This window comes from Cucurbita moschata, unplaced genomic scaffold (genome assembly GCF_002738365.1).
Source record: "Cucurbita moschata cultivar Rifu unplaced genomic scaffold, Cmos_1.0 Cmo_Scf00001, whole genome shotgun sequence".
NCBI lineage: Eukaryota > Viridiplantae > Streptophyta > Magnoliopsida > Cucurbitales > Cucurbitaceae > Cucurbita > Cucurbita moschata.
Genome location: NW_019268517.1, coordinates 2,051,258 through 2,073,838, shown reverse-complemented (window position 1 = coordinate 2,073,838; position 22,581 = coordinate 2,051,258). Strand labels below are relative to the sequence as shown.

General features: G+C 34.9%; 5 protein-coding genes across 8 annotated transcripts in view; 3 read left to right on the top strand and 2 right to left on the bottom strand.

Moving 5' to 3' along the window:
* On the top strand, nucleotides 1–8,045 carry LOC111443967 (protein ECERIFERUM 1-like). Its single transcript, XM_023081845.1, has 10 exons — nucleotides 1–148; nucleotides 726–949; nucleotides 1,081–1,313; nucleotides 1,437–1,656; nucleotides 3,694–4,069; nucleotides 4,958–5,065; nucleotides 5,157–5,357; nucleotides 6,344–6,442; nucleotides 6,521–6,694; nucleotides 7,761–8,045. Exons 1-10 carry the CDS (start codon nucleotides 89–91, stop codon nucleotides 7,938–7,940), a joined length of 1,875 nt encoding a protein of 624 aa, XP_022937613.1. The 5' UTR covers nucleotides 1–88; the 3' UTR covers nucleotides 7,941–8,045.
* A 691-nt stretch (nucleotides 8,046–8,736) lies between these two features.
* LOC111444022 (50S ribosomal protein L18-like) lies at nucleotides 8,737–10,536 on the top strand. Its single transcript, XM_023081931.1, has 2 exons — nucleotides 8,737–9,066; nucleotides 10,089–10,536. Exons 1-2 carry the CDS (start codon nucleotides 8,887–8,889, stop codon nucleotides 10,482–10,484), a joined length of 576 nt encoding a protein of 191 aa, XP_022937699.1. The 5' UTR covers nucleotides 8,737–8,886; the 3' UTR covers nucleotides 10,485–10,536.
* A 755-nt stretch (nucleotides 10,537–11,291) lies between these two features.
* LOC111444012 (UMP-CMP kinase 3-like) lies at nucleotides 11,292–14,951 on the bottom strand. Its single transcript, XM_023081918.1, has 10 exons — nucleotides 14,855–14,951; nucleotides 13,999–14,059; nucleotides 13,752–13,806; nucleotides 13,496–13,613; nucleotides 13,112–13,268; nucleotides 12,885–12,965; nucleotides 12,688–12,795; nucleotides 12,534–12,605; nucleotides 11,881–11,931; nucleotides 11,292–11,537 (listed from the first exon to the last, which is right to left on the bottom strand). Exons 2-9 carry the CDS (start codon nucleotides 14,029–14,031, stop codon nucleotides 11,923–11,925), a joined length of 633 nt encoding a protein of 210 aa, XP_022937686.1. The 5' UTR covers nucleotides 14,032–14,059; nucleotides 14,855–14,951; the 3' UTR covers nucleotides 11,292–11,537; nucleotides 11,881–11,922.
* A 1,261-nt stretch (nucleotides 14,952–16,212) lies between these two features.
* On the top strand, nucleotides 16,213–21,104 carry LOC111444886 (phosphatidylinositol N-acetylglucosaminyltransferase subunit P-like). 4 transcript variants are annotated; one of them, XM_023083014.1, is made up of 6 exons: nucleotides 16,216–16,324; nucleotides 16,626–16,701; nucleotides 17,338–17,629; nucleotides 17,840–17,912; nucleotides 18,861–18,979; nucleotides 20,639–21,104. In XM_023083014.1, the coding sequence occupies exons 3-6, from the start codon at nucleotides 17,446–17,448 to the stop codon at nucleotides 20,758–20,760; spliced, it is 498 nt and encodes a 165-aa protein (XP_022938782.1). In that variant the 5' UTR covers nucleotides 16,216–16,324; nucleotides 16,626–16,701; nucleotides 17,338–17,445; the 3' UTR covers nucleotides 20,761–21,104. The 4 variants fall into 4 exon arrangements, with proteins under 4 accessions (XP_022938798.1, XP_022938774.1, XP_022938782.1 ...); XM_023083030.1 differs by lacking the exon at nucleotides 16,626–16,701 and having other exon boundaries at nucleotides 16,213–16,324; nucleotides 20,678–21,104; XM_023083006.1 differs by lacking the exon at nucleotides 16,626–16,701 and having other exon boundaries at nucleotides 16,213–16,324.
* An 822-nt stretch (nucleotides 21,105–21,926) lies between these two features.
* Nucleotides 21,927–22,581, bottom strand: part of LOC111444882 (dynamin-related protein 1E) — a 6,153-nt gene continuing 5,498 nt past the window's right edge. The window contains exon 15 of the mRNA XM_023082992.1: nucleotides 21,927–22,265. Coding sequence (XP_022938760.1) covers nucleotides 22,137–22,265 — 129 coding nt within the window. The 3' untranslated portion in view covers nucleotides 21,927–22,136. The remainder of the gene's footprint in view (nucleotides 22,266–22,581) is intronic.

The following is a 22,581-nucleotide window of genomic DNA, read 5'->3' as shown; positions in this document are numbered from 1 at the left end:
TAAAGAGAGTGGCAGAAAGCAATAGGGGATTTCAGCAACCGTCACAAAATCAGAACAGATTCCAGAGCAGAGTGAGCATCTGCATTTCATGGCTTCCAGTCCGGGAATCCTCACCGATTGGCCATGGACGCCTCTCGGAAGCTTCAAGGTACCTTTCGTGTCTGTTTTTCCTTTTTTTTTTTTTTTTGTCTTCTTGTTTCGCTATGTATGTCGCTATAATTTCATTTTCAGCCACATTTTGCACCTTACATGCCGTCGTTCATGGCGATTTTGTCGCAGAATGTTTCTCTGTTTGATTGCATCTCTTGTTCGCTATCTGTTTGTGGAAATGCTACGTAGATGATAGTATATTCCGTCTGAAATTAACTTCTGATGATCGACACTTGCCGAAGATGCTGTACTTTTAGCCTAAACTGTTATTAATATTCCGTCTGAAATGTTTCTCTGTTTGATTGCATCTCTTGTTCGCTATCTGTTTGTGGAAATGCTACGTAGATGATAGTATATTCCGTCTGAAATTAACTTCTGATGATCGACACTTGCCGAAGATGCTGTACTTTTAGCCTAAACTGTTATTATTGTTATTTTTTCTCGAGTTTTTGCTCTTCGTGTTTAGATTTGTGTTCTAACGAGAAATTTCGAGCATTCTGAATGTGTTTGCGAGTTATTTGTACGACTATTTCAATCGACAGAACGAAATGACGTTGTGCAATTTTTGGTTGTAGTACGTGATTTTGGGACCTGGATTTATCTACAGCATCTACCAGTACGTGGTAAAGGATGAAACAGAGAGAGATACATCCACTCTTGTTATTATCCCGCTTCTTTTGTGGAGAATGATCCATAACCAGATATGGATAACTCTCTCTCGTCATCGAACAGCTAAAGGCAATGCTCGGATCGTGGACAAGGGGCTCGAATTCGACCAAGTCGATCGAGAACGAAATTGGTCAGTATTTCCATTCCCTTCTTAACATTTATGTGTTGCAATATAGTATAAACTGCACGAAGTTTCCAACAAGCATTTGACAAAAATGGCGGTTTATTTATTTTGATTTTCCTCCTTCAATTTCTGGATAGGGACGACCAAATTTTGTTGAATGGACTCTTGTTTTACTTAGTCGCTAATTTGACGTCGAAAGGACGTGACCTACCTCTATGGAGGACAGATGGAGCGGTTATTACATTTCTGCTACACGCAGGTCCAGTGGAGTTTCTGTATTACTGGCTTCACAGAGCTCTGCACCATCATTACCTCTATTCTCGCTACCATTCCCATCACCACTCCTCCATTGTTACAGAGCCGATCACTTGTAAGCCATAATTATTCCTTCTCTTGAAGTTCGATTACCTTGCTATCAGCGGCCTATTGTTGCTTAAGTTCCAAATATATTTATTGCGTGATCATGATTTCTTCTGGATTGAAAATGTGGCAGCTGTGATCCATCCATTTGCGGAGCACTTGGCGTATTTCCTCCTCTTCGCCGTTCCAATGTTGACAGTTTTGTTCAACGGAACCGCTTCTTTAGGGGTATACGCCTTATACCTTTCATACATCGATTTCATGAACAACATGGGGCATTGCAACTTTGAGTTCATACCCAACCGCCTTTTCACTCTCTTTCCGCCTCTCAAATACCTGATGTACACACCATCGTAAGTCTCTCTCCCTCTCAATGAAATTTATAGTGCTCGCTTATTTCACTATTTCTGGCTACTGGCTACTCGTTAGGGCTAAATATATATATTTTTTTCTATGAATGTGAAAAGTTTCTCTATTTATAATCAAATACAAAGATATAAAAATAGTAATAAATAGAAATAAAATAAAGTAAGAATTATAATAAAATATCAAATATGATATATATGTAAATTATAATTTGGTATTAAATATCCTTGACAGTATCTTGATACTTTAGACTTTATCTCTCAAATAATATGAAATGACTTTAGAAAATAATAAATAAAATAGATATAAACTGTTTCTATCGCTGAGATAAAAAAATTTCTTGATTAATGTATAGTAAGGTTCAAATTTTTATTTTGGTTTCTAAGAACCTCCTATTTACTTTATATAAAATGTATATCTTTAAATAAATAAATAAATATATATATATATAGTGTCTTAATTATTGAATTATGAAAGGCTATCTTCTCTATCATTATTAAAATATAATTTTAGTTTCTATACTTCAAATCTCATTTCATTTAAATTTTCATCTTTAATAAATATATTCTCTTTTTAAAAGTAGTTACTAATTTTAAATTATTGTTACATTTAAAAAAAAACACTTATTTCTGTATAATTCGAAAATATTTTTAGTGTCTTGTATGAAAATTAAAATTATTATTTTGATTTTTTTAATATCTTTTGTCTAATAATTTTCATTACAATTATGTTTCCATCTTGCATTTAACACAAAAAGAAAAGAAAAAAAAAACTCAGCTACTAAAATCGGGCCTTGCATCATTTTTTAAAGACGGAGCACGGTGGTGTAAAGATTTTTACTAAGAACATCATTGAAAAATATCATTCAGTGTTTTTTTTTTCAATGAAATAAAAAAAGAATAGTCATAAAATAAAATAATTATGAAGGTCTATAAACAAAATCTTCTCTGCAAAAACAAAAAATAAATTTTTAACGAAAAAAAGGAAAGAAAAAGTACATTTGTTTGCATTCATTTAACGGAGACAGCTGCCTCCGACATGTCCATGGGACCATCACCGAGTTCCAAAATATTTCTCTGTTGGTTCCTTTACTCTTTTTTGCTGTTTCTTTTTTTCTTTCTTTCATATATTAAATACATGAGGTGTTTATGAGTTGTATTATGACAGTTTTTTTTTAGATTTTTAATTATTTGTGTTTCAACTCAAGTTATTTATGTAAAATATCATTATTTGACATATTTATTTGTTTATTTTCAAGATTCTAATATATATTTTGACCAATTATGTTTCAAATACTGTTAGAGATGATAAAAACTATTTTTTTTTCATGCAAGTTTAAGAACTAAAACAAAATATTTGATTGGGAGGGATTTTACGGGATCAAATTCATCTATTTAAGTTTAACTTCGATTAAAATTTACCCTTTATATCTTAGGTCTGGAACCCTTATATTTTTCTTTTATCTGTTATCCCTATGCCTCTCAACTTTATAGTATTCAATTATAGTTTTTAGATTTTAGATTAATTTTTTTAATCTAAATACATATTGTTATTACTTTTGTTAAGGATTATTGGGAGTGAGTCCCATGTTGGTTAATTTAGTGGAAGATCATGGGTTTATAGTGAGGAATACTATCTCCATTGGTATGAGGCCTTTTGGGGAAGTCCAAAACAAAGCCACGAGAGCTTATGCTCAAAGTGGACAATATCATACCATTGTGGAGAGTCGTGTTCGTCTAACATGATATCAGAACCATGCCCTAAACTTAGCCATGGCAATAGAATCCTTAAATATCAAACAAAGATGGTGAGCCTCGAAGGTGTAGTCAAAAGTGACTAAAGTGTCAAATAAATTGTGTACTTTGGTCGAGGGCTCCAGAGAAAGAAGCTGAACCTCAATTAAGGAGAGGTTATTCGAGAGCTCCAAAAGACTTAAACTTAAAATGTACTTTGTTTGATGAGAGGATTGTTAAGGATTATTGGGAGTGAGTGTCAAGTGGATTAATTTAGTGTTACAATGACAGGTTTCATTCGCTGCATCACACCCAATTCCGCACCAACTACTCTCTCTTTATGCCAATCTATGATTACATCTACGGCACAGTGGACAAATCTTCTGATTCTCTGTACCAAAAATCCCTCGAGAGAGAGGAAGAGGTTGCTGACGTGGTTCATCTGACTCATCTTACAACTCCCGAGTCCATCTATCATCTACGGCTAGGATTTCCTGAGTTGGCTTCCAGGCCCCACACTTCCACCTGGTATCTCCACTTCCTGTCTCCCATCACCATGGGGTCAATGTTGTTGACATGGATTTATGCCCGCACATTTGTCGTTGAGAGGAACCGATTTGAAAAGCTCAATATCCAAACATGGGCCATCCCCAAGTTCAATGTGCAGGTTCTGTCTAATTATTATTTGCTTTATTAATGATCTTACACCTCTCTGATGGTGTAATTCACCCAACTCGTATAGTCTGTTTTAGTTTATTATATATTACTATTAGTCTTACAATTTTAAAACACGTTTGTTAGGGAAAGTTTCTACACTCTTATAAGAAACGTTTTGTTCTTTTCTTCAACTCATGTAGGATCTCACAATCCACTCCCCTTAGGAGCCTAGTGTCCTCGCTGGCACACCGTCCGATGTTTAGCTTTGATACATTTGTAACAGCCCAAACACACTGGTAACGGATGTTGTCTGCTTTTACCCGTTACATATTGTCATCAACCTCACGATTTTAGAACGTGTTTGTTAGAGAGAGATTTCTACTCCCTTATAAGAATACTTCGTTCCCCTATTCGACCAATGTGAGATCCCACGTCAGCAGGAGAGGAGAACGAAATATTCCTATAAGAGTGTAGAAATCTATCCCTAACAGACACGTTTTAAAATCGTGAGGTTGACGGTGATATGTAATGGGTCAAAATGGATAATACCTGTTAGCAGTGGGCTTGAGCGATTATAAATGGTATCAAAGTCAGACACTGGGCGGTATGCAAACGTGAACATTAGACCTCCAAAGAGAGTGGATTGTGAGATCTCACATTGGTCGGACAGGGGAACGAAACATTTCTTATAAGAGTGTGAAAACTTCTCCCTAATATACGCGTTTTAAATCCTTGAAGTTAACGACGATACGTAACGGACTAAAATAAACAATATTTGTTCCGTTACGGTAGAATCAATTTTATTGAATTTTTTTTCAGTAATTTAAGCATTGATTTTAAGATTATTATGCATAGTTTATTCTCTAATAAACAAAGCTTTGAACTCACTCATGTGCAGTACTTGTTTCAATGGCAAAACCAACCAATAAACAGCTTGATTGAAGAAGCAATAGTAGAGGCAGAGCAAAAGGGTTGTAAAGTCTTGACTTTAGGTCTGTTGAATCAGGTAATAATCGACTCATTTCTTCACAAATCTCTGATCATAATGAATAAATTCTCAGTTCAGTTGAACGCCAACAAAAAATTGGAAATTGCAGGGGGAGGAGCTGAACATATATGGAGGGCTATATGTTCAAAGGAACCCTAAGCTAAGAGTGAGGGTGGTGGATGGGAGTAGCCTGGCCGTGGCTGTAGTGCTCAATAGTATCCCCAAATGTGCCACCCAAGTTCTCTTGACAGGCAAACTTACAAAAGTGGCTTCTGCTCTTGCTTATTCTCTGTGCCAAAGAGGCCTTCAGGTTTGCATATAACCTTCAACTTTTTTTTTTCTTTATTATTATTATTATTATTCTGGGGCCGTTTGTTGAGAATATTATCGTTTTGTCCATTTTAATTAGAAAAAAGAAAATGAATTACGTTTCAAATTTGCTTCTTGTTTTCTCATTACATTATTATTAAAAAAAAAAAAATGAAAAACATAAACAAATTTAGTAATTGATCAGGGTTCTTGGAATTTATATGAAATTAGTTTGTATAATTAAATATCTAAGTGTGATACTAAGATATTTTATGAATATATTGTATAATCTCTACCCTCCCAACATTTTCATCCCAAGATAGTTTCTATGTGTTAGATGAACACGACTCTACACAATTGTATGATATTGTCCACTTTGAGTACAAGCTCTCATGGGTTTGCTTAGGCCTCCCCAAAAGGCCTCATACCAATGAAGTTAGTATTATTTGTTTATAAACCCATGATCATTCCCTAAATTAGTCGATGTGGGACTTTCATCATCCAACACCTCCCCTCGAACAAAGCACGCCTCCCCTTAATCGAGGCTCGACTCCTTTGGAGTCTTAGTCATTTTTTACTGCCTTCGTACCTTCGAGGAGACTTGACTCATTTTTCTTTTTTTAGAGTCCTTTGTTCGACATTTGAGAATTTACTAATCTATTGGCACGACTAAGTTTAGGGCATGGCTCTGATAGAATGTTAGACGAACACGACTCTCCACAATAGTATGATATTGGGTATTTTAAGAAGATACCAAGTAAAAATAGTTTGATACTAAGGTATTTTATGAATATATTATATAATCTCTACCCTACCAACATTTTCATCCGAAGAAATCCAATTAGCATCCAGCACTATAGAGTGCGGTAGTTTCTATGTCTGTAATTCCTTCGATATCGATAAAAAATGTTTTATGTTAGTGTTTCATAGGTTAGTTTTTGGGTGAAATGAGGTGAAAGTTTAGGGTTCATGATTTTGGTTATGCAGGTAGGTGTGTTACGTGAAGAAGAATTGAGGAAGCTCAACAAATCATCCAACGCCAAATTTGAGAGCAATCTAATGGTTTCAAAAGGCTGTTCTGAAAATGTGAGTTCCAAAAACCTTTTCACCCATTTTCTTGTTGTTTTTCAAGCAAATAATGTTAACAAATATAAATTGACGCAGATATGGTTAGTGGGAGATGATGTTACCAATGAAGAACAACTGAAGGCACCAAAAGGAACCACTTTCATTCCCTTCTCACAGTTACCTCCAAAGGTTATACGCAAAGACTGCTTCTACCACTGCACCCCTGCAATGAAGGCTCCTCCTCCTATTCAGAATCTCCACTCCTGCGAGGTACTCTCTGTTCAAATATCATCCACTTAATTAAGTCTAGTTAATTGCCTATATATTTTAAAATATATAAAAGGATTAAGGTATTTTAAGAACGGATTAAGCGTAGTTAATTACCTATATATTTTAAGAATAGATTGAGTGTAGTAATTGCCTATGTATTTTAAAATATAACTAGATATTTTAGGAAAAAAATTTAAAATTTTTAATAATAAATGATTAAATATTTTAAAAATAAATTGTTAGCCGTTGTAAATGCTCCCTATGATTAAATATTTTAAAAATAAATTGTTAACTGTTATAAATGCTCCCCTACTCAAGGTTGGGATTAAAAACTGTTAAAATATTATGCTACTGTAGTGGCGCATTGTATATTTATTTTAGTAGATATTATAGAACAAAAATATATAGATATTTTAGAGGAGAGATCTAAATATTTTTTCCAAAAAGATTTAATTTGATAGGATTATATTGCATAGACTCTAGTATAAATACTCCTCCACTCTACCTAAGTTTTCATCTCAAGAAATAGACAGCAAGTATTCTACCGTGTCTTGTAATCTCTTCTGATTGGTTGTTGGAAGTGATTCCACATTAGCTAATTTAGGAAATGATCATAAATTATAAGCAAGGAATACATATTTATGATCTTGTGAAAGCCCTTCTAAATCCCAAAATAAAGCCATGAGAGTTTATGTTTAAAGTGGACAATATCATACTATTGTGTAGATGGGTAATTTCTAACAAAAACTTGATAGAGTTGAGAGATATTTAGAGTATTTACGCAAATTTTCTCACAAATGTTTTATTTAAAAAGAATATTTAGGAATAAACTTATTAATATATGCTACATTAACGATGAATATAAAATATTTAATATACTTTAACCTATTAGTTTAAAGCTTTTTGTTTTAGAATTTAATAGAGTAAAGTACCTGTGTGGAAAATGGTTAATATTTCAAATTTCAAAACAATGAAGAACAAATTAGGAATAAAATTTTCAAATATTAATTTTAGACTTTTTGAAGACAAATGCTAAAGGCGTCTATACATGAATAAATGCTTACAGAATTGGCTGGCGAGAAGAGTGATGAGCGCATGGCGTATTGCTGGCGTTGTGCATGCGATGGAAGGGTGGACGGAGCACGAGTGTGGGTACTCAATCTCCAACGTGGACCAAGTGTGGAAGGCAACACTTGGACACGGTTTTCAGCCTCTCCCTACACCCACCCCCTGTGCCTCCACGTAATCATCTAATTATCTAGTTTATATATTATATTATGTTTCTGTTGTTTGAAAATGGGTTAGGGGTATCACTATAATAAAATATAATATGAACCTATGAGTGTTTAATATATGTATCTGGATATTATATGGGTATGGGCCCTTAAAACTCTAATTAAGGGTAATTTATAATCTAACAAAATAATATATAAAGGATATAAAGACGAGACAAATCAATTAAAAATATTATACATAAATTTCAAATGCTATAAAGCCTATGAGTATTTATGTATTATTTGGATTTGAGTTTTGTTTAAAAGATTTTAACCTTTATCTCTCATTAGGTAGTTAAGAATGATGGTAGAATTGTAAATTCAAGCAAACATCAACATGTGTACATATATTTGGCTAAATTGCTCGTTTCTATTTTATTTTATTTTATTTTTTTCCCCAATAATGATGTCAAGAACAAAAAGTGAGACCAAATTTAACTAGGATAAAATAATATGAACTCCGTACTTTTAAAAATACACTTACTATTAATTTCGGGAGGATCAGTTAATACTTTTCAAAATTTCTAAAAGTTTAATTAATGCCTAGGATATTAATAAAATCTAAAAATTTAAGGGTCTTTCAAATAATTTTCAAAGTTTAAACAATTTAATTATATCAAAACCCTCATCATATGTGCAGTAATTTCATATCTACTCCTAATATGATGAAGTTTTAATTTTAACACCAATTTTTTCAGAAGTTAAGTAGAATTGAAACTTTGTAAGGTTAAAAAGGTCAAATTTTACCCTAACCATTTAGCATATAGTTTACCCAATATTTCTTTTAGAGAGAGAATGCAACTATATAGACATAATTAAAAAAAAAAAAAAAGAGTAAAATCAAGAGATTCTACTAGAGGAGGAGACATACCAGTGGAAGTTGAAGCTGAAGCGAATCCTGGAGGCCAAACTGGGAGTATGGGAACGTTAAGCTCATCAATTCCCGGGTCGTCGTCGTGGTCAGCTTCAGTTCATCCACCCTCCGCCACATTACTTTCAGGTTTCATTCAAAAACCTACTACTTCTCTTTCATGGCCTTCTTCGTTTTCCAAGCTCTCAATCGCCATTAAACCTCCTTCTCCTTCAACGCACAATCGAGTACGTTTTCTCTTCTTTACCCCAGTTTCTTTCTGCAGAGAAAAAAAAAAAAAATTATCTCATAAAAATAAAATCTCCACTTCGAAGAATGATGGAAATTCTACGATACCCATCGCGAAAAATCTGTGAAGTTGTTGGTGGTTGTTTTGATGAGGGAATGAAATTGAATAAAATAGCATTCGAATCCTTGCCTTCCACTTCTTTTTGAGAGGGATGGCGTTTGGGATTGTGCAGCCAAGGTGTTCGACGGAATGTCTAGTCGAAACTGTAATTGAATAGTTGAGAGTTAGTTAAGGAGTTGGAATCTGGGTTGTTCTCCCTAAGCTTTTAGAACACCCAAACTTTGATTCCAAGCTTCCACTTCCACAGTTGCTCCTGAAATCTCAAGAAATGCTTAATGAATGAGATAGAGATCGGCTAAAAAGATACTATTTGCTATTAATTCTTAAATTCTTAGAAGATCTCAATATATGATGAAGAAATGATAGTAGATTGTTGTTTTTATAATTGAAAAGGGGGTTTTCAATATAGGATGAGATGTTCTCTAGCCCAATAGAGTAGAATTATGGGTACTGAAATGAACAAAAGCAATGGGCGGAGTGAAAAGGTGGAATAATGGAAACTATAATTCTTTTTCAGCGTTAATCATTCATTCGTGTTTGAGGATTCCTGATCAGAATGATAGGTTTATCTTTACCCGGAGGGTAAGTTATTCGTGTTGAGGATTGTTGGGAAGGAGTCCCATGTTGGCTAATTAAGGAGTTGATCATGAGTTTACAAGCAACAAAAATATTTTCATTGGTAAGAAGCCTTTTAGGGACACAAAAATCAAAGTCACGAGAGCTTATGCTCAAAGTGGACAATATCATACCATTGTGGAGATCCGTGAATCCTAACATTTGATCCTTTGAAATGTGGATATCTTTACGAATAAATGTCTAAAAACCACATGTTGGAGGACAATGTCGTACTTCGTAAGAGTAGAACATTATCTAAGGTTTCGACATGTTTTCATTTTGTAGAATTCTATCATTCAAGCAGCCTGGACAAGAAGATCTAGAGGAGAAACTTCAAAAAGACCGAACAGGAAATCATGGAAGCAAAGAACAGATATGTACATGAGACCATTTGTTTTGGATGTATACTTTTCAAGGAGGTTCATACATGCCAAAGTGATGCATCGAGGAACAAGCAAAGTGGTGTCGGCAGCAAGCACCAATTGCAAGGATTTAAGGTATTCATTGCCATCGCCCACTGATGACAATGCGTGTCGGATTATTGGGAACCTAATTGCTGAGAGATGTAAAGAAGCTGATGTATTTGTAATCTCTTACGACCCTCCAAAGAGTGCAAAAATTGAAGGCAAAATTGAGATTGTCATTGATGCCATTAAGGACAATGGTATCTTATTCGTTTAACCTATCATATCCATCTAATAACAACCACCAATGTCTCAAACTTTTCTATCTATATGCATTCATATTCATTCAAATTGCTCTCCTAATTGCGAGGCAAGCCTTAATTCGCAAGCCTTAATTGTTTGCTAGAAGATGGATAGTTTTTGAACGTTCTACATCAAAAGTTGATCCGACTTGGCTTTGATCCGACTTGGCTTCACTATCGCTCACGACTTGGCTTCACTATCGCTCATGACTTGTATTATAGTCCTAGTCCTGTAGTCGATCTGGAATGTCTTTATAGTCTTTCTAAGGTCTCTTTAACTCATCTATTACCCACTCTCTTAAGAGCTGAAGTTAAACCTATATCTAATAGATCTCTAAACATCAAAAAGTATCATAATAGGTTGATAATCTTATTAAATTCTTGGGAAAATCTAGTCTATTTGGACTGGTATCTATTAGAAGTACAAGAATTTTGTATCCAAAGTTGATAATATTTTTTAAAAAATGTCAAATATATTAAAGAGATCAGTTGGACTAGCTATCATTCAAAATTTCCATGCATTTTAAGGCGTAAAAAATTGAAGCTCTTACAGTCTAGCTGTAGACGGATCATTTCTTTTCTCCCCTTCAATTGAGATGAGCATGACAATGATCTACCGGCGAATCCTTGTCTGTATTATGTGTAAGAAGCTGTCAAAAGTTTTATAATGAGGCTGCTTTTAGTTTTAGATGCCAAAAAATGGCTGAAGGCTGTGTAGATGAGGATGGGGATGGGGTGGAGCAATGCATTAAAGGGAAGAGACAATGCTAATAAAAGATCAATAGTAGAGAACCAAGGCTTGCCTTTATTATTTAAATCAATGGATACAATCTCAATACGAATATAGAGACATAGACCTTTTTTTTTTTTCTTTTTTCTTTTTTGTAAGATGCAAAGAAACCTGCTACTTACTATTATTACAAATCTTAGTAACAAAGTACGGTAACAATAATAAGAATATATGGTTAACTCCTTGTATAGAATAGAACCTAAACATCCAACTCTGACACAGCCACCAAAATCAATACCTACCAATAGAATAAAAAAAAAAAAAATTAGAAACATGGAATTGAAGCAACCACGAAGGGTTTAAAAATGGGGAAATGCTACTTATGCAGCTTTATACATTGCAATCATAAAGTCAAATATATTCTTCCTTAAATAACAACATTAGTCTATCAAGTATGATTCGAAATTGAAATCCTAGAGCTCACACTAGACATAGTTGATTTATTAGATAACAGACACAAATCTTATTATCAACTAACCTAAATGTTCTACAGGCCAAGAATTTTTTTTTTTCTTTAATTTTTTTTTCAAAGAACGTATCATCCAGAAAAGCCGATCAGCAAAGTTTGTGACGAGGCTTACCTTAAAGCAGATATTAATGCAAAACTACTGGGTAGTTGATCTTCAGTTAGCCTGCAACAAGGCAAAGCACAGCAATATTAGTACCAGTAATGAGGAATTGAATGCCAGAATGTATTACGCATAACAAGACTGTAGCAAAAAAGAAAACAAGGGTGATTCAGGGCCACAAAAGGTCGGAAGGAAACAGTCTAATGCGTAAAGATTCAGTGCCGCAAAAGTTCAACATTTAAATTTTTAGTCTTCGGATGCAATATTCATCTAATTTGTATTACAAAACATCTATTGGAATTTTCCAGTTAAAAAACAAACAGGACTATGAGAAGACATTGGGCTTCCAAATTGCCCGGCATCTAAATACCAGGCATGAAAAGATGTTGGACATTCAAATTCCCTACAAACAAACAGACCCTAGGTGTGAGTTTGGTACTCAAGCATGGTTCAGATTTTGAAATTTGGCTACAATCACAACAAACTCTGTTGGCATCTCTTTCTGATGCCAATAAGAAGCCGAACTATATAGGCATCCCAAGCCCTCCAAATTTGATGACTTTTCTCATCAGCCTAACTAACGCTGAGTTTCAGCTTCTCTATCAAGCAATTGCAAGAAGTGTTAATGAAAAAAAATATACACATAGCATATCATCAAAACTTACCTTTTCATTTTTTGGAGTAAAAACAACTTTAACCGATTCAAAAACCTCCTCAATAGGCCTCGCTGCATCAATCTAAGAAGAGTAGAACATGATTCAAAATTTAAAATAAAAATAGACCAAAAAGTACTGACGTTTGAAGAGAAAGAATCAGAACCTTCCGAACTTTTCCTTTGGATTCATAGTACTCAATCACAGGAATGCTCGACTCCAAGAAAACCCTAAACCGCTTCCTAATTGTTTCAATGTTGTCATCCACTCTTCCCTGAATCATATCCATAAAGGAAATTCTTAACGTCAAATTAAAATTTCAAAGAAAAAATGTAAATACAGGAGAAATGAATCCCTTCGAACCTCATTCCTACTCAGCAGGCGCCTCTCCATCTCTTTCTCATGACAATCAAAGAACAGAACAACAGATGGTTCAATGCCTGTCTGCAAAACATCAATGAAATATACTATTGTGTCACGTGAAATGGAACTACTAGCTTGGATTGTACAACAACCTCAACAATCAATTGTATAGAATGGAATTTAATTTTAAAAGAACCATGCTCAGAGAAAAGAGGAAAATGGCTTACAACAGCTTCAAATGCAGCACGATTTTCCTCATTACGAGGGAATCCATCAATGAGAAATTTGTCATTATGACTTTCCTCCATTGCTCGTTGAAGGAGCTTTATTGTGACCTCTGAAGGAACAATCTTCCCTTCTTTAATCATGTTTTGAATCATTGTCCTGAGAAAATCAAGTGGTAGGATCAGTAGACAATATGTAATTTGCATTCCTGACATCTAGCACAAATAGGAATTCACAGTAAATTCAGAATTTCCTTCAATTGAAGCAATGAGACACCAAAAGCATGGAATTTTTAACCTTTGGCAACTATGCATGAATAAACAAATAAGGATTGAATGAATACTTATTCAAGTTTGGAAACATAAGTACGAGGACATATATCATACCCATTCTCTGAACCAGATTTGATCTCTGCCCGAAGAAGATCACCAGCACTAAGATGAGTATACCCAAAGTTTTCAATGATATTTGAACATTGAGTACCCTTGCCACTACCTGGCCCACCTGGTAATTAGAAAATCCAACTACCACTTAGAACCCAAAACAAAATGTAGCATAAAAAAATAAATGGAAGTTCTTCTCATAAGGAGGGTAGAAAGGAAGCACCTACGAATGCATTTAATCTTTGAAAAGTATACTTACCCAAAACAAAGACAACTGTAGGCTTCTTCTTCTCAGCTAAGCTTCCATTAGTTGCCTGCAATTTCATTTGAACCATGTAGATCAGAACAACCTTTTCTGAAATTTCAGGTCAAATAGTTCATCCAAGAAGGAAGCAAAGACAACCATCCCCACATAACTCCAGAAAAATCATAAAATGGAGATTCTGATTAGTTCAATTGGCATAAATTTTCTCAATATAGGAAGTAAAAACGTAGTCAAATTATACCTTGATTGGAGCAGCATCAACGACAGTCCCCATCACACTGATTTAAAAATTAACTGACTAACTACATGAAGCCAGATAAAAGTATGTCAAAACCAGGTTTCAGCACTAAAGCAAGGAGGAGAGACAGGCAAGATAAACATGGAAGAACATTAGGCTGAAAGCATAACATGTTAAAACTTAAATGATACATGCAATCAAATCTTCTTAGTCTATATATCCTCTAGATTCTCGAACATAGAAAAGAAGAGGAGAAAAAACAAAAACTCTTTAGTCTTCAAAACATTAATATAAATATTAGCTTTCATCGATTTTTTGCAGATCCGACATGCCTGGCCTTAGTAATTTATTTCAACAAAGAAAACACCACGAAAAACATAAGCTAAGCATTTAGGATCCAGAAATAAAAACATGCACAACTGTTAAACATTCATAACACAATTAGTACTGCCAATAAGCATCATTTACAGAACAAACAGGCGAAAGAACATGCAAGCCATAAGTAAAGACTTCGCAGTTCATTCTCAATTTTTCCATTCTTAGCCTACCAGAAAAGTGGCGGTAAATAAATTCAAAGACAGATCTAAGAGAATGAAAAAAAAAAAAACTAACTAATTTAAAACCACACAGCACAAGAAAAGCCTCAAAAGCTAAGATTTCTCGATTCTCCACACGAAATCGCAAGACCAGAAGAAAAACACGGCTGGATCCAAACGGTAGCAGCAAAACCAAGCAAATCAACAAATAAACGCAACAAAATTCAAGCGGAAACAGAAGACAATGCAGAGATCAAACAACAAGTAACGCAATTAACAAAGATATAAGGCGAAAAAGAAGAGAGCAAGATTCTGATTCTTACAGTTGAAAACGGAGCGCGCCAAAGATCGAGAGAGAGAAAGAGATCTGAAGAAGACGAGGGAAAACGCGGAAACAAACGGAGGACGAGTGGGTGGTTTAAATAGAGAAGGGATTGACCGTAAGAATTGGCACGTAAATTTTGCCTCAGAATGAGCGTTACGGTCGGTGGAGGGTATTTATGTCATTTCATTACCTTATTATATTATTATTATTTTTTTTTTAAGGGTCGCGTAATTGCAACGGCTATGGTCTTCCTTTATGAATTCTTTTAGAGTAAATTGTAAGGGGCGATTGGATCGCCTTTAAATATAGTTTTGACTATGAGGAAATTAATTGTTAAAATAAATGTAAATTTAATTATAAAATTTTATTCCGTTTTTTAATTTAATATCAATTTCAAACCTTTTTAGTTGGACCAGCTCAACATTTTTTTTTATTTTTATTATTTCTACAAAAGTCTAAATTTTATAGATATTGAGTATTGAATGGTCGACCTTACGAAAGATATAGCTTACTAAATATTGGTGAGAGCACCCAAACCGAATTGAATTGAGTCGTGTTAGGGTGGTTAGTTTCAAGAAAATTTGACCCGAACCGTCTCAACCCAAAGATATGTCCACAGGGTGGGGTGAGGACAAGGGAGTCTTCTTATATCTTCTTCTGTTGGGATATGGAGTCTGATGCCTATTTATACTAAAAGAAGATCGGGAGTCTTCTTCTATTGGGATACAATCAAGATATATTGTAATGACCCAGATCCATCGCTAGCAGATATTGTCCTCTTTGAGCTTCTCCTTTCGGGCTTTCCCTCAAAGCTTTAAAACGCGTCTACTAGGAGAGGTTTATACACCCTTAGAAATGGTGGTTTGTTCCCCTCCCAACCAATGTGGGACATCATAGTTAGGGGAAGCGTGAAAGGGAAAGCCCAAAGAGGACAATATCTGCTAGTGGTGGATCTGGGTCATTACAAATTTATTAGAGCTAGACACCGAACGATGTGTAAGCCTTCTCGCTGTTCCCCGAAGGGGGGTAGACACGAGGTGGTGTGCCAGTAAGGATGCTGGGCCCCAAAGGGGGTGGATTTGGGGGCGGTCTCGCATTGATTAAAGGAAAGAAAGAGTGCCAACGAGGACGATGACCTTGGGAGTGGATTGTGATGTCCCACATTGATTGGGGAGGAGGACAAACTACTATTTATAAGGGTGTAGAAAACTTTCCCTAGTAGATGCGTTTTAAAGCCTTGAGGGGAAGCTCGAAAGGGAAGACCCAATGAATATTAAGTGTATATGATGAAAGCTATTAGATGTGAAATACATTATTTTAAAAATAATAATAAATTAGACGTGAAAAAATAAAATAATAAAATGAATATGAAAAAAGAAAAAAGCTTTCAGTGGCTTTGGCACAGTCGATCCCTTCTCTTCCTCCTGCGATATCCCTCCTCTCCCGCGCGCGCTTTCTTCTCTCGACGGTATGAATTTCGATCTCTTGTTTTCATGTCAGAAGAATTTCAATTGCATTACTTTCGTTTGATTTCTGTATTGCTTTCCAAATTTTCGATTGAATTGGTCGTTACATTTTGCCGATTTGCCGATTTGCTGTTTCCGCTTGTATCCAAGCATGTATCGCGCTGTATTTGCCGTCTGAATTACTGAAAACGAGTGGAGAATAGAAAATTTTGATCTCCAGACAATCTTTATCTTTGTCATTCTTTTGCGATGGGTTTGATTTGAGTAACTCGCTTGAGAAAATCTGTTGCTGTCATTTTCCAGGCCATCGAACTTTAAACACTCGTGAATGAACTGCGATGTCTTTAAGTTCTGGATCGCATTTCCTTTGGCCAACGGCGTCAGTGTTTTTAATTTTTAATTTTTTTCTTTCTCATCTTTGTTGATAGTAGTGCTAACATTGTGAATATTTGTGCAACTTGCTTGTAAATTATAATTTTATATTATCTCCGTGATAAATTCTTTAGAAATTGGAATTTAGTTATTGATTTCTAAGAAATCAACTGTCTTCGCGATCAGCTCAGGGAGAAAAATATCAATGATGATTCTGATAGAATGTTTAGATTAACGGAATATGTATTATCGCGTTCTTTTGCTTTCACAGCAAACATGAAAATCTGATCACTTGTTTTTTTCCAGCTCTCTCCTTGTTGAGTTCTCCCGGTTATGACATATTTTTGTTTGGCTTTAAAAAAGTGTCATGGGGACTATCGTTGATGCTCCAAACAAGGAATAACTTGACTAAGATTTCACCTGTTATGTCTAGGAAATTGATGTCGATGAAAAGTTCAGAATCTCCATTTTATGATTTTTTTTCAACTGCAAGCTACGTTCAGATGTTTGATCATCAACTGTTGTCTTCACTTCCTGTTTGAATTGAACTATTTGGCCCCTAAAATTTTGGCACATCTTTTATCTGATTTATATTTTTATTGAAAAATTATACACAGTCAAAATACAATTTATGCAAGTGCAGGAAACTAATTGAAGATTAGCTGAGAAGAAGTCTACATTGAGAAATTTGGATTAGGATAGTTTAGAATTCAAACTACCGAATATATATCCGGGCTGAGAAGTTTAACATATGGAAGATCTCCATTCTGTTAGTAGCCCTAGAAGAATACTCAGTCTATCAAAGAAACGAAGAACTTTGATCTCCTTGGACAGAGATGACAAAGCACCTGGGTTTGGGCTATCGGGAGAACATGGCCCCAAACCTTCAGAAGTTTATGGGTTTGTGGGTTCCATCACAACAGTGGTTGCTACAGGTTCGCTTCATGTACATGCCTGTTGAGTCACTACATATGTTTGCTTTGCGTTAGGGAGCTTTGATTATGTAGTTTAACAATGGAATGTTTCAAAAACAGTTGGGATCCAATTAATTACAGAACAGTATTGGAATATTGAATCATTTTTCCTTTAATTTATTACCTCTGAAGAATTATTTGAGCTTAAATTTCTGAGTTTCTTGTGAACAGGTGTATACTTGATCTGGGCATATGTTCCAGACTCTTGGCTGCATTCCGTTGGAATCTTCTACTATCCTAGCAGGTCAGCAATATCCCGATCCTTCGTTATTCTTTCTTCATTGCTATGAATGACACTATTTCATTGCTGTGAACGGCACTATTTTGCCTTCCCTTAAGGGCTACATTGTTTGAACAAAATAAGCATTAACTGAAATTATTCTATGAGTATGGAGACGTAGGAAGTCATCCTTCTTAGTTAAATTAAAACTGCATCGTGGTCTTAGTGCATTAAGTTGTATGCTTCATGAATAACTCCATTTAACCTAAAGATTTGTCAAGGACAATCTCCTGAAATTTATTTGCCTCTAGTGCACCGCTATTGATAGGAGTTTTCTCAATCAGACTTTGCTCTTCAATCAATTTATTGAATCCCCCTATTCTCAAACTCACAGTGCACACTCCACTGATAGATTTTCTTAAAGGTCAATCTCGTGAAACCGAACCAGCTCTAATACACCAACCTGTTACTCCATAAGGATCTTAAATTTCTCTCCAAAACTCCTCTTGAACATGGTTGGAGGGAGGGTGTAGGCTCCCAAAATCTAGCATAAACTCACCAGATTGAGATGGAGAACTTCCCACAATATCTCTTCAAAACAGCCACCGAACTTTCATCCCACAACTCAAAAATTCTAGTTTTCTTAAGGATTTCTTTAAAAAAAAAAATTGTCGATATCGATCTTTTGTCAACTATTATGAAGTAAAAATAATTATGAAGTACTGTGAAAGATTACAATATCTCCTTAGAAAATTTATGTGATTAAATGTATAATAATGGGAAATTGGTATAAACAGATTCCTGTTTTGGTGAATAAACAAGTTCATGTATATACGGCTCCATGTCTAGAGAATGCGATGTCATATCTAATATTACTCTTACAGTCCTTACTTCTGTTTCCTGGCAGTAAAAACGTTGTAGTAAAATGATTGTTTGGTTGGGTGAATAAAATGGGCAATGATTTCTGCGTAGGTACTGGGCTCTGGCGGTGCCTGCCTATGTCATGGTTTCTATAGCATTAGCATGGCTATTTTACATTGGTCTCAACTTTATGTCCACTCCACCGCCAACTTCCTTCAATATAATGTTTGGTAAGCTTAGTTTCCTTTATTCCGTTTACTTTGTTTGCCCTCCTTTGATTAGATGCTTTAACTTATGTTCATTTTTCTCTCTTACATTGGTCTCAGCCTTTTTGAGAGTTTGAAATGATGCATGAGTTCATTATTATTGAAGTTTTTGAGTCTAATTGCTGAGATCCTTACTGCTCCCTCAATAATAATCAATGAAGTTTGGAGTTTTAGTTAGATGGAATTGAAATTCAGGTATTCAGTGCATTACTAATGATTTAATGTGATAAAATTGAAATGGTAAGGTTAAAAATAACAAACTGCAGTGGGCAAAAGAAAAAAAGAAGGTATTTTATGCTTCTTTTTTTTTTTACCCCTGCCTTTTGAAACCATGAATTACTGGAAGATTCTTAACTTCAAGTTGAATCGAGAGAAAAGGAAACAAAACTTTTCATTGGTTTAATAAAAAGAGACTAAAAAACTCCAAAATTACAAACTCTACAAAAGCATGGAGAAAAAACTGAAAAACAATAAAACAAATAAAAGCAACAGAAAAATAAAAATATTCCAATTAATAGATGAACCCTGAACAGAATAATCTGCTGAACACTAGGAAGAATGCTGAGATGAGCTGAAGAAAAAAAAGAACCTTTGATTCCTTTCAGACCATAATTTTGGGTGAAGAGCTTTAACCGTGATGGACCAGAACAACTTCGATTTAGGAGCCAAAGACGACCCTATTTAGCAAATGAAGAATGTATCCTTGAAGGAATTGGAGCCCACCCATTGAATATGGAAAACCGAGAACAACTTCAACCAGCATTGCCTTGAAACTCTAGAATTATCAAAAAAAAGAAAAAAAGAAAAGAAAAATCACATTCCTTAGAGACTAAGAATCGATCAAGCAGAGCTGGAGGAATCATGACCTACCTGTGACTAAGTAAACTTCCATTAGAAGGAGGTATTTCCATAAGACCAAGATCTTTAACCAACTTGTTAAACTTCCTCATGCCCTTTGTTTAACTACCCAAAGGGGATCTTTCGCTTGTTCATTGAGTAATATTATAAAGCACCTCCAATACACCATGTTTTCTCTATAATCATTAGCCCCATAGACATTTGTTGTCCAACAAATTTCTTACACCGAGTAGAAAATTTAACAGCGACGGTATAACCTCCTTTTATATGTTCTGAAACTGCCAATTTAGATTCACCCACATAATCAAAAGCCCTCCAGACCGTCGGATGACATCAACAACTGACCGGGCTGCTCATGAGAGAATTTGGAAAACAAAAAACAAAGACCTCTTTCGAAAGAAAAGAGAACGAATGAATTTCATATGCTTTACCTTCTCATTTACCTTGTGACAGAGTCCCTCAATCTCCGAAAGGACTTGATGAAAAGAGTACCAAAATCTGCTCTTTTAGTCTCATGAATTAGAACTGAATCAGGGCATTGGTTCTGTGTATATATCAATAAGAAACTTACTTACATCGATCGACAATGAAAAATAGAAAAGACGGGGATTGAAGTATCCCCACAAAAAGCCGAGGAAATTCAAGCTTTAATAGATAAATACATTGCAAAGTGTTTAGTCTCACCATATTGTTATTTCATATGAAAATCATGATCTGGTTTCTTAAGTCACAAGATTTCTGAAATCAAGTTTTTATTTTCTCCAGATGAATTCAGTAAGGAACCATCCATCTCTACTTTTTCAGAAGAAGAAGATCGGCCTATTGAACCGATATCCGATATTGGGATTAACAGAATCAACGATCTCATGTTCAACAATAAGAAATGATAAATAGGAACATGTTAGCAACTCTAACAGAATTAGTCCCCCAGGAAGTGCTGAGAAAAAGAAAGTAGAATTGCACATAAATATAGCTACTACTACGACTTTAAATTACCAGATCGATGTCCATGATATCTCCCCGACATCGTGAGGGGGCGGGTAATGGTCGTTGTGTCATTGAACTTGATTGTGTACTCCGAATGGATAGCGGAATATCACACATAATTAGTAGCTTTGGGTCTTCAAAACACCAGTGCAATGTCTAAGATGGGAGCTCCCAACGATTTTAATGTACCATATAACAACTGATTTTAATGTATAATTATATAATATTAAGTGATGTTTGATAATTATTTGTTTTTTTACATTCACAAATTTCTTTGTTCTATTAACTGCTATTTTCTTATGTTTTTTTAAAAATTAGGTTAAGTTTTGAAAATTTAAATAAATAATTTAAAACAGAAACTTAAAAAAAAAAAAAAAAACATTTGAATATATAAATTCAAATGTTTTTTTTCCCCTAAATGAAAGTTTTTTCTCATCCATTTTATCTTCGAAGTATTTTGTAGTTTGTTAACATGGCAAAAAAAATTATTGAATACCATTTCATAACAATTGGTTGTTAAAATACCACTGTCGAGGTTGGAATTCTGAGCAAACTGTTGGTGATAAGTCGAGTCAGAGGAAGGTGAGTCATCATGCTCCCTTATGCCCTGGGCGACATACATGCTACAATGGCCGGGACAAAGGGTCGTGATCCCGCAAGGGTGAGCTAACTCCAAAAACCCGTCCTCAGTTTGGATTGTAGGCTGCAACTAGCCTACATGAAACCGAAATTACTAGTAATTGCCGGTCAGCCATACAGCGGTGAATTCGTTCCTAGATCTTGAACACACGCACAATGGAAGCTGCCTTTTTAATCAACAAATATCCATATAGTCAATTTCGATTAAAATTAATTAAACAATAATAATAAATTTCAAGTAAAAAAATCAAATAAATTTATATTTATAAAAAGAAGACTTATATAGAAAGGTATATATCCTAATAATTTTTTATAGGTTAACCTATCATTTATGTTGCTTGATTTGTAGTTGGATTGACGGATAATTTAAAGATTAAAATACAAATATATATATATATATATATATATATGTTCAATCCACAGAAACTAGGAAGGCCAATAAAAAAATATATTACACTAAGAGATGCAAGATCAATACAACCATCAAGCAAGTATCTAATCCCATTGTTCAGACTTCATATCACAGTAACTAAAAATACATCATAATAAGATGATGACTACAAAAGAATAGTAATAAATCCAACAAATTCAGTTAATAATATATATCATACAAGGCGTCTGATATATCTCATCGGCGTCAACGTGCCCACGACACTGAATCGATCTCGTCCCTGGCTGCCTTGTAGAGCTCGAGCCTCTTTGAACATTGCTGCCTTCTCTCCATTAGTGCAGGGTCTTCATCCAGTAATTGAGAAAGCTGCTTGGCCTGAATGGAAAAACAATAAATGATGATTTCTAAAAATCTTACCAAATCCTAGTGAATAACACTAGTGATCGTTAATCGCTCGAATGAATCCGAGAAAAAAAAAAGGAAGAAACTCCCAAATTCAAAGGCATTGCGCCTCCCAAACTTCCCGAATAAACGTTAACTAGCAAGAACGAGCATAGCTCAACACATAATAACCGTTAAAATTACATGTACAGACCTCGACATAGCTCAACAGTAACAACAACATAGATTGTACAGACAACCAGCAAACGTTTGAATTCCCCCCCCCCCCCCCCCCCCCCCCCCCCCCCCC

Bases quoted from the DNA above. Each gene is read 5' to 3' on its own strand.
- LOC111443967 (XM_023081845.1), top strand. From the start codon at position 89: ATGGCTTCCAGTCCGGGAATCCTCACCGATTGGCCATGGACGCCTCTC. The intron at 4,070-4,957 runs GTTCTGTCTAAT...ACTCATGTGCAG, and splicing joins TCCCCAAGTTCAATGTGCAG to TACTTGTTTCAATGGCAAAA. The intron at 6,443-6,520 runs GTGAGTTCCAAA...AAATTGACGCAG, and splicing joins CAAAAGGCTGTTCTGAAAAT to ATATGGTTAGTGGGAGATGA.
- LOC111444012 (XM_023081918.1), bottom strand. From the start codon at position 14,031: ATGGGGACTGTCGTTGATGCTGCTCCAATCAAG. The intron at 12,966-13,111 runs GTAAGCCATTTT...GATGTTTTGCAG, and splicing joins GTGCTGCATTTGAAGCTGTT to ACAGGCATTGAACCATCTGT. The intron at 12,606-12,687 runs GTTCTGATTCTT...TACTCTTCTTAG, and splicing joins CCAAAGGAAAAGTTCGGAAG to ATTGATGCAGCGAGGCCTAT.
- LOC111444886 (XM_023083006.1), top strand. From the start codon at position 17,446: ATGGAAGATCTCCATTCTGTTAGTAGCCCTAGAAGAATACTCAGTCTA. The intron at 17,630-17,839 runs GTTCGCTTCATG...TCTTGTGAACAG, and splicing joins CACAACAGTGGTTGCTACAG to GTGTATACTTGATCTGGGCA. The intron at 18,980-20,638 runs GTAAGCTTAGTT...TATTTTCTCCAG, and splicing joins TTCCTTCAATATAATGTTTG to ATGAATTCAGTAAGGAACCA.
- LOC111444022 (XM_023081931.1), top strand. From the start codon at position 8,887: ATGGGAACGTTAAGCTCATCAATTCCCGGGTCGTCGTCGTGGTCAGCT. The intron at 9,067-10,088 runs GTACGTTTTCTC...TTCATTTTGTAG, and splicing joins CTCCTTCAACGCACAATCGA to AATTCTATCATTCAAGCAGC.